We start from the raw sequence: 10,288 nt of genomic DNA, 5'->3' as shown, positions 1-10,288 counted from the left end.
TATGTTAAGGTAATAACACATGTATAATTATTTATTACATATTATATCATTACGGTTTTCTTTTGTCTGGTGTGACTGCGTCCTAGTTTGCTTTGTAAAAAGTTGGTCATCCAAACCACCACCACAACCACCACTAACTATCCCCATTATAATATTAATAAATAGTCTTAACCCATTTATGCCTTAGGTTACAATTTTTTGAATTTTTGCAATCTGACCTTGGTGATGACATTGTAGGATATAAATAACTCCCCATGCTTAGTGTTCCCATAATGGAACACTAGGCATAAATAGGTTTAATTTAGCTTTGGTTTAGGGTGTGAGAGTGGAGGATGAAATGCACACTGAAATTTGTCTGGCTTGTCATCCCAGGAGGCATGTGTATTCCTCTCTCTAGGGGACGTCCTAATTGTGAGGGAAAAACCAAAAGCTGGGAATCAATACATGTAGCCTTGAGTTTCGCTATTCTCCATTTGAGTTATCTCTGAGCTTTTGTGGGCCCCATTCATGTACTAGTCAGTATCCAGCCTGCAGGCAGATAAGTCTTTGCTGTGGGACCCGTAATACCACTGACAGCTTGGCCTGAGCTGGGGATTGGGGTGGGGGTCGGAGTGAGGGGTGAGAGAATGAACGGAGTTCCGGGGCCCTCCTCGAAACCCTTAAATCGAACACTGGTTTAGCAGAGTGTTTGTCCTCTCCCTTGGCTTACACACTCTTCTATCCACACGGAAGTTGGCACGGAAAATTAGTCTAGGAGAAGATAAGTCTGGTGGGTGGGGGAGGGAGGGCATTAACACTATTGTTCCAAGATGAGGAGCTGCGACTACTGAGCACTAGCGAGAGTGAGGTTTACCTCATACAGAGCACCACTTAATAAAGTCTGGACATGGTTAAATGATTTTTTTTTTTTTTTTTAGATGGAGTCTCGCTCTGTTGCCAGGCTGGAGTGCGGTGGCGTGATCTAGGCTCACTGCAACCTCTGACTGCCTGGTTTGAGCAATTCTCCTGCCTCAGCCTCCTGAGTAGCTGGGATTACAGGCACGTGCCACCACTCCCAGCTAATTTTTGTACTTTTAGTAGAGACGGGGTTTCACCATGTTGGTCAGGATAGTCTTGATCTCCTGACCTCGTGATCTGCCTACCTCGGCCTCCCAAAGTGCTGGGATTACAGGCGTGAGCCACCGCGCCCAGTAGGTCAAATAATTTTTAACTAAGTACAGTAGCATTGCTAGCCAGCTAGTTAGATATAGCCTCCCCTTGGCCTGGGAACCACTTCATGGGCTGCCAGACTTCTTGAAAATCCTTTCTCCACATCTCCAGTTCTCTGTGTTTGAGGCTGTTTCCTCTCTACACTATCACCTTGAAAGCAAGGTAGGTTTTGTAAGGTTTACTACCAGACATGGATCTTAGCCAAGTGATGGAACAAAGAGTAAGGGACTTGTGCCTAGAATACACAAGGGGCTCTTACAACTCAATAATAAAATGACAAATAACCCAATTCAAAAAAAGGCAAAGAATTTGAATGGGCAATTCTCCAAATGAGATGTAAGAAAGGTGAATAAGCACATGAAAACAGACATCATGAGTCACCGAGGATGCTGCAAATTGTAATCACAATGACGTACCACTGCATACCGCCTGGGATGGCTAGAATCAAGGCAGATAACAAGTATTGGTGAAAATGTGGAGAAGTGGAAGCCCTCATAACCTGTTGATGGGAACACAAAATGGTCCAGCTTCTTTAGAAAAGTCTGGTGGTTCCCCCAAAATTAAATACACAGTTACCATATGACTCAGCAATTCTACTCCTAAATATATACCCAAGAATATTGAAAACATAAGCCCACACAGACATTTGTTCATGAACGTATATAGCAGCATTAGTCACAATAGTGAAAAGGTGGAAATGAACCAAATGTTCATCAACAGAAGAATGGATAAGCAAAATGTGATATACTCATACAATGGAATATTATCCAGCTATTGAAGGAATAAAGCACTGATACATATGTTCTCAAATGGATGAACCTTGAACACATACTAAGTGAAAAAAGCCAGTCACAAAAGACCCCACATTATCTGATTCTATTCATATGAAAGCCTAGAATAGGGAAATGTATAGAGACAGAGAGTAGATTAGTGATTACTTAGGGCTTGGGGAAGCGGGTGGATGGATAGGGAAATGATAGCTAAACGGTTTCTTTTTGAGATGATGAAAATGTTCTAAAATTGACTGTGGCAATTGTTACGCACATATGTGAATATATCAAAACCACTGAACTGTACACTTTAAATGGGCAAATTGTATGCTGTGTGAATTATGTCTCAATAAAGCTATACTTAATTTAAAAATCAAGTATAAAAGGATGGGGAAATACTTAAATTAATGTATTCCAAGTGTATATGAGCAACAGAAAGTCTTTTGTCACCTCCTACACACCTACCTACACGCTTCCTAAACACACACATACACACACACTGCCCTTCCAACTCACCCATGGCAACGGCAGATATAGTGGATGCTTAAGAAATATTTGTTACCTTGGTGAATATATTTTATATCTAAGAATGGATATACAGGGGGTGGGCCAACAGAGTAATAAAATAACTGCAAGTTGTCTGCCGAGGGGAACAGTGGACAGCTAGATGGGCATGGGCTGTGGTGGGGGGTGGTCAGTGCAGGTCCTCTCCCTGCATACACTTTGTCAGCCTGGCAGACAACTACTTCCCTGAAATCCTGGGAAACACACCAGTTTTCAGTTGTACCGTCCTAGATTCAGTTGCTGCTTCCTCTCTAGTCAAATCCTTTTTCTTGCCAGCTGCTCCATCACAGTCTGCTCTCCCAAGGCTACCATCTCCCTTTCCCTCTCCCAATCCTACTACCTGAATGCCCACAGTCCCACTAGGAATCGAGCAGACCCTACAGCAAAAGAGATGCCTTGTGAGCTAATGATCTTCATGTCACCAGAAATGCGAAGGCTGACGATGGAAATCTACTTATTGAGAATTTTGGAGAGACGATTCCTGTATAAGATTCCATCACATTCTGTATAAGCATGCTTGACTCATTCAGCATTACCAATTTCAACTTCCTTATCTGTAAAGTGGGTGCATGCATGCGCATCCTCCCCAAACTGTCTACCAGAATGTAATTCAGATAGTTTCTGCTTTAAACAAACCCCAAAATAAGGAATTGTGGATTTGCAAGCCGATAACCTTTCAAAAGTGCAGAAATGACAAAAAGGAAGAAATAACATAGTATTGAATTATAACCCAAAGTATGAAATACATGAGTCCATGATGATATAAATACATGATTGAACAAATAAATAAATGGGGGAGAAAGGGCAAATTTTCCTTACAGAATGATTCCAAATAATATATGTAGATAATCCCTTCCTCCGGTAGGTGGAGCTTGATACCCTCCCTCTTGAGTGTGGGCTGGACTTAACAACTCACTTCAAACTAATGCATCCATAAAGTAGAAATATATATAGAAATGGAAACATAGTAACTTTATGGTAGAGAAACCGTACAAACACTACCTTGGCCAGGTGATCAAGATTAACTTACTAGTGATAAGTCATGTGGATATTATGCTCCCAATGACACGATTTGATGAGAAGGGCATTTCATCTCTGTGGTATTCTGCCCTCAAACCCATAACCCTGGTCTAATTATGAGGAAAACATCAGACAAACCCAAATTGAGGGACATTCCCCAAAATACCTGGCCAATATGTTTAAAAACTGTGAAGGTCATTAGTACCAAGGAAAAACTGACAAACAGACCAGAGGAGAGTAAGAAGACATAGTGACTAAACGAAATGTGGTATCCTGGATTGAATCCTGGAGCAGAAAAAGGATATTAGTGGCAAAACAGGTAAAATATGAATAAAGTCTGTAGTTAGTTAACAGTAATCCACCAATGTTGATCTCTAAATTTTGATGAAAGGACCATGGTTATGTAACAGGTTAAGAAAGCAGAAACTGGGTGAGGGGTATACGTGAATACTCAGTACTATCTTTGCAACTTCTATGTAAGTCTAAAATTATTTCAAAATAAGAAGTGTGTTTAAAGAAACAAATATTGGTTAGTAAGTTGACAAAAAAAAAAAGAAGGAAGACAGAAAAAGAAAAGGAATAGTCTCAAGATTCCTTTAACGGGATTTAAAGGACCTTAATACAACCATTCATCAAAGGCATTTGTGGAGACAGGCACTCTGGTATAACAGTTAAGAATTGACTGAATCTCAGCTCTACAGCTTACTACCTGTGTGACCATGAGTCCATGAGTAAGTAACTTAACCTCCCGTGCCTCAGTTTACTCATCTCTAAAACGAGGATAACAATAGCAACTACCTTATGGCCCAATACAAGGTTAATTTTTTTTTTTTTTTTTTGCTAGTCAAGTGAAGCAGTGGGAGTAAAGAAGCAACAAAGAAATCTATCACTGGTTGTGGTCATTAGTTGTAAACGCCACTGCACTTGCAACTGCCTGATTTTTTTTTTTTTAGGCAAGGTCTTGCTTTGTCATCCAGGCTGGAGTATAGTGGCGTGACCACAGCTCACTGTATCCTGGAACTCCTGGGCTCAAACAATCCTCCCACCTCAGCCTCCTGAGTAACTGGGACCACAAGGAGCCGCCACCATGCCTGGCTAATTTGTTTTATTTGTTATAGAGACAAGGTCTCACAATATTACCCAAGCTGGTCTCAAAGTCTTCGCCTCAAGTGATCCAACCACCTCAGCCTCCCGGGTAGCTGGGACTACAGGTGTGCACCACCACACCTAGCTAATTTTTTAAATTTTCTGCAGAGAAGAGGTCTCACTATGTTGCCCAGGCTGGTCTCAAACTCCTGGCCTCAAGTGATCCTCCCACCTCAACCTCTGAAAGTGCTGGGATTAGAGGCGTAAGCCACTATGCTTGGCCAAGGTTGATATTTGTTAATGAGTTAATATAATACAGTACTTAGAACAATGCCTAGCACTAGTAAATGCCATGTGTTTGTATGTTTATATTATAGATAAATATATAAGTGTTTGTTAAATAAAATATCGAGTCATACTGCTATAAACGCACCTGGATAGGCACTGCCTGTGCAGCAGCCCATCATTTACCTCAGTACACATCCACTGGACTCATACAATAGATCCAGAATACAATTTACGGCAACTTATGAAACTAGTGACCTGTGAGCTAGCCTGCAGAATCCCCAAGTGGTGATCAGAGGAGCTGGTTTTGAATAACAGGCTGCCTTGGGAACTCCAGGCATAGATCAGCAGTTAATTGTAGATGATGATATATCAGAGAGAAACCTACCAGACACCATTGTGTCCAAGGAAGTATTTCTATTCCTTCCTCCACATGTTTGCTTGGGTTGCTTTTGTCCTCTAATACTCTCCCTACTTACCTGATAATTAATTAAAACCTTCCCTTCCTTTAACACCCAACTTAGATCCTATCTCAGCTCTGAGGCCTCCTGGGCCTAGCCCAGTCTTTCCTCTGAACTCAAACAGTACTTGGTCCCTTCATGTGGCCCTTAGAATATGCTGCCTTGTACATTTCTCTTCTCTCCTCAATTAATCATAAGTACCTCAAGGGCAGGCACTGCTCTTGTGTCCCTCGCAGGAATGAGCCCACCCTCCCCTGCCCCTGTGAGAGGAGAACCAACAAAGAGTATGTGAGGGAAAACAGAAAGTCCACTCTTCCCATCATCCATCAAACACTGACTGAGCCCTGTGCCTGGCGCGGGGGATGTGCAGGGTGAAAGAGTTGAGTCCTTGTCCTCAGGAATCCCACAGTCTTGAATCAAATCGTTACATCCCACATGCATAATAATATTTGCCTCTGGTGGGGGTAGGGAAAATGGGACAGGGGAAAGAAGCAAATGAAGTTGTGTTCGTTTTAACATAGTTATCTACAGGATAAAAAAGACTCTCCAGAGGCTGTAAAACTGAGGCAAAGGTGGGGGTCGGTCATCTTGCTCAAGGTCACAGAGCTACTGTGGGGCAAAACCAGGAGTGGAGCCCAAGATGATTTTCCCCACAACTCCCGTTTAATGTTGCCATTACATTGATTTTCGAATGTTATTTACAAAGTATGAGTGTGTGTATGTGAGCACGTGAGTGTGTGTTGAGGAGAGGCCTTGTTAGCATGGATGTACTTTTGCTCTTGTATGTGCATATTTCTCCCATGTTTACCTATGACTTGGTGGGATTCTCAGGTGAATGTATTTCTTCCTGTTGAGAAACCTAACTCTGGAGAACACAGGGAAATCCTGAAACCTGAAGAGAGGGGTCTGAGGCACACTGACACTCCCCTTCTTGCCAGACCCTTTGGATTCTTGGGACAGCTGAACAAGAATGGGGAGAAAGCATCCAAAAGCGTCCACCTGGAGTGCAGGCTGAGCCTCTAGATTGAGCTTTTACAGGACTAGAAACATGGAAGGAAGTTCAGACAGTGACAGCCAGAGAGACACCTGTTGGCTAGTGTCTAAGGGAGACCAGATAGTGGGATGTTGAAAGAATATGGACAGAACAAGAGGTCTGGGTAGCTCACAATCCTTCCTGAGTTATCCTTTCATTGTGTGAATTTTTTCTTTTCTTTTTTTTTCTTTCTGAGACAGCATCTCGCTCTGTCACCCAGACTGGAGTGCAGTAGCATGATAGCAGCTCAGTGTAGCCTTCACTTCCCCGGCTCAGTTGATCCTCCCACCTCAGCCTCCAGAGAAGCTCAGATTACAGGCATGTGCCACTGTACCTGGCAGATTTTTGTATTTTTTGTAGAGATGTGGTTTCTCCATGTTGTCCAGGCTGGTCCTGAACTCCTGGGCTCACGGGATCCTCCCGTCTTGGCCTCCCAAAGTGCTGGAATTACAGGCTGGAGCCCCATGCCTGGTGTGAATGGAAAGTGCTATCAACTCCCAGCTTCTCAAATACGGTATATGTGATAAGAGTGTGAGCTCTGAAGTCTCTACTAACCTTGGCAAATCAGGGAACCTCTCTGATTCTAGGTTTTCCCATCTATAAAACAGGGTTAATGATAATACCCATCCCATAGGAATGCTAATGAGATTAAGTGGTATGGAAAGCCATGGGAACAGAGCCTAACACACAGTAGGCCATCAGTGCATAGTATCTATCTTTATTTCCTCCCCTTGAATGAAAATGCAAATGCAAATGACCATTGGATCATCCAGGCAACTGTATACTTGTGTAAGACCAAATTATAAAACCACTGGGGTGGAAAGAATGTTCCAGATCTGTTGCTCTCTCTTAGTTTGACACATGAGGAACCCAATACCCAATGGAAACAAGTGCATTAGAGGAAAATGAAAAAGCCTGTGCAAAAGCAAACATCATGAAAGGAAATTATAAGAGATTTTTGAGTGGCTGCAAGAACAGATGAGTTAGTGTGCGTGTACACGCTTCAGAGTGAGAAGGAAAAAGAGGAAACTGGAGGGGAGATAAGGCTATCAAAGAAGGAAAGACCAGCATACAATGCGCTTTCCTGTGAAAGTCAGGAGTTTGAACTTCACCTACATCAGCATTGTCCGTTAAGAATATAATGTGATCCACATATACAATTTTAAATATTCTAGCAGCCACATGAAAAAAGAAATGGGCAAAATCAACTTTAATATTATAATTCATTTAACCTACTATATCAAATATATTATCATTTTGACATGTAATCAGAAAGAATACTGATTAATGACACTTTGCACTCTTTTTTGAATACGAAGTCATTGAAATCTGGCGTGTAGTTTTACCGTGACAGCTAGGGACTAGTGTATTTGTCAGTGCAGACCTAGGCAATGCGGAGCAGAGCAAGAAAAGGAGCCAGCCACTCAAGATTGTTATGTGTATTTCTGCAGATCGTGTGTGGTATAATGGATGTGAATGTGGGCTGCAATGCAGCCCAATAATTCTATATATCAAGCCAAGCACCCCAGCACAACACTGCCAGCTCAGAGGAAAGTGAGCCTTTTCCTGATGGGTCAGCCCAGAGGTAGTTCCTTTCAGAAAAAACAACAACAACAATAACAACAACAAACACAACTTTCACGAAGATTCTATATGTGCTAGCACTAGCCTTGGGGAAAAGCTAGGCCCATGTAGCAGGTACACGTATTAGTCCACCACTCAGGTAAGAAGTGGCACATCTTTTTACAAATCAGAGTGAATTCCACTTTGAGCTCCCAGGACTCACAGTCTGGAGGGAAACTCGACCTCAATTATTCTTGGGACTCTTCACTCAGAGTTGTGCCTGAGTTCTGATTTTTGTATGTACCAGGACATAGGGGTATGGCCCTCTCTGGTCATCAAGTCATATACTCACAGTGGCTAATGCTGAGATAGCTACTGGCCCCTGTGCAGGACCCTTCAGGCCCAACAGCACTCTGATGATTCTGCAAAAATCCTCTGCTTGACATCCCACCCTCCTAGATTCCACCTCATCATTTCTCTCTGGGGTCTTGCTGCCTTCCCATGCACACTGCCCAGAAGCCAGCCCAGGCTCTGCTGCTCTGGAACTTTCACTTCTCCCCTTTTATCAGGGAAATCACTTTTTTGATGTGGAAAAAAATCCTTTTCCCTTCATGTCTCCTCCAAGATGGTTTTTGTTTTGTTTCTTTACTGGCAAACTTTCCCCCCTCTGAGGCTCAAGGCTGTTGTGAACCAAAATCAGAAAGTGCTGTAGGGTGCCAGGCCTAGTGACTTACCCCTGTAATCCCAGCACTTCCAGAGGCCGAGGCAGGTGGATTGCCAGGAGTTCCAGACCAGCCTGGGTGACATGGTGAAACCCCATCTCTATTTTTTTAAAGTGCTGTAGGAAAAGTCACTTTTCTGCCATATTTTCTGCCCTGCTACAAACCTCCTGGTAGCCAAGAGGACCTGAATCAGCTATCCACTTGATGGAAGGAAAGAAAAGGAGGAATGTACCGGAAGAAAAAAAATAAATAAATATGTTAATCTCCTAAAATATTATCCAGATACACAGCAATAGAAACTCTCCTATACCACTGATGGAAGAGTAAATTTGTACAAACACTGTGGCAGGGTTTGTCACGATCTATTAAAGTTGAATATAGTCATATCAGGAATATCACCTGTAGGTATATATCCAATAAAATAAGTGCTTGTGGCTAACAAAGTCATGCATAGGCGCATTCATAGCAGCACTCTTCCTAATAGGCTCAAACTGGAAACAATCTAAATAAATGTACATCAGCTATACAATGCATGATATATAATGGAATATTATACAATATTAGAATAAAACAACAAACAGCAATACGGTTGACTCTCACAAGCATAATGTTGAGCAAAGAAAATCAAATGCACAAAAAATCATACAATGTGATTCTATTTAGCTATGAAGTGTTGTAAAAGGCAGAACGCAGCCTGGCCAACATAGTGAAGCCTCATCTCTACAAAAAAAAAAAAAAAAAAAATTACCCACTGTGTTGGTGCATGCATGTGGTTCCAGTTACTTGGGACGCTGAGATAGAAGGAGCCCACTTCACATGAGCTTTGGAGGTTGAGGCTGCAGTGAGCTGCGATTGCACCACGGCCTTATAGCCTGAGCAACAGACTCTGCCTAAAAAAAAAAGGCAGAACCAAGAGGGGCTTTTGAGTGCTTTGAATGTTCTGTTTCTTGACCATGGGTGGGCTCAGTTTGTGGTAATTTATTGATAATGTTTTGAGCTTATAACTTTGTTCAGTTTTCTGTATATAGCCAATACGATGTTTATGAAGTAGGAAGTCAACAAAAGGAAAACAATTTCCTAGTCACACCAATTAACTGACAATAAGCAATAATCCAGGCAAGAAAGAATGAAGGCATGAATAATTTAAAGTAGTGGAAATAAGGAGAGGGAAGCCAGGAGTGAGTGTATGATTGGATGTAGACATTAGACAGAGAGAGGAGTCCTCGACAATGCCCAGGGTTCCAGCTTGGACAACTGGGTAAATGAGGATGGTGGGACTGGTTGATATAGGGAACACTGGAAGAGATAAGGCAGGTGAGCAGATGATGAATACAATTAGCACAGGATGAGTTCATAGTGTCTATGGACATTCATGTGGAGAGGCGCAATGGCATGGGTTTAAAAGTGAGGGCTGATTTTTATTCCGTACGTGATGGAATAAACACACACCTCCCTTTATTGCCTACTGAACTTGAGTACAAAGCCTGTACAGAATGCATGCCAAACTATTTGAGAATTCTGAAAAGTAAATATTAGCAGACAGACCAGAGGAGGCTAGAATTACAAGTGCCACCA

At 42.2% G+C, this 10,288-nt stretch overlaps 1 protein-coding gene across 1 annotated transcript in view; it reads right to left on the bottom strand.

Annotated features, from left to right (window-relative positions):
• Nucleotides 1-2,721: 2,721 nt before the first annotated feature.
• AKAP4 (A kinase (PRKA) anchor protein 4) overlaps nt 2,722-10,288 on the bottom strand; it is a 30,817-nt gene continuing 23,250 nt past the window's right edge. The window contains exons 6-7 of the mRNA XM_011946739.1: nt 6,204-6,355; nt 2,722-2,920 (exon numbers count right to left, since the gene is read on the bottom strand). Coding sequence (XP_011802129.1) covers nt 2,722-2,920; nt 6,204-6,355 — 351 coding nt within the window. The remainder of the gene's footprint in view (nt 2,921-6,203; nt 6,356-10,288) is intronic.

The sequence above is a fragment of the Colobus angolensis genome, unplaced genomic scaffold (genome assembly GCF_000951035.1).
Source record: "Colobus angolensis palliatus isolate OR3802 unplaced genomic scaffold, Cang.pa_1.0 Scaffold252, whole genome shotgun sequence".
Lineage (NCBI taxonomy): Eukaryota > Metazoa > Chordata > Mammalia > Primates > Cercopithecidae > Colobus > Colobus angolensis.
This window is presented reverse-complemented; position numbering and strand designations above follow the sequence as displayed.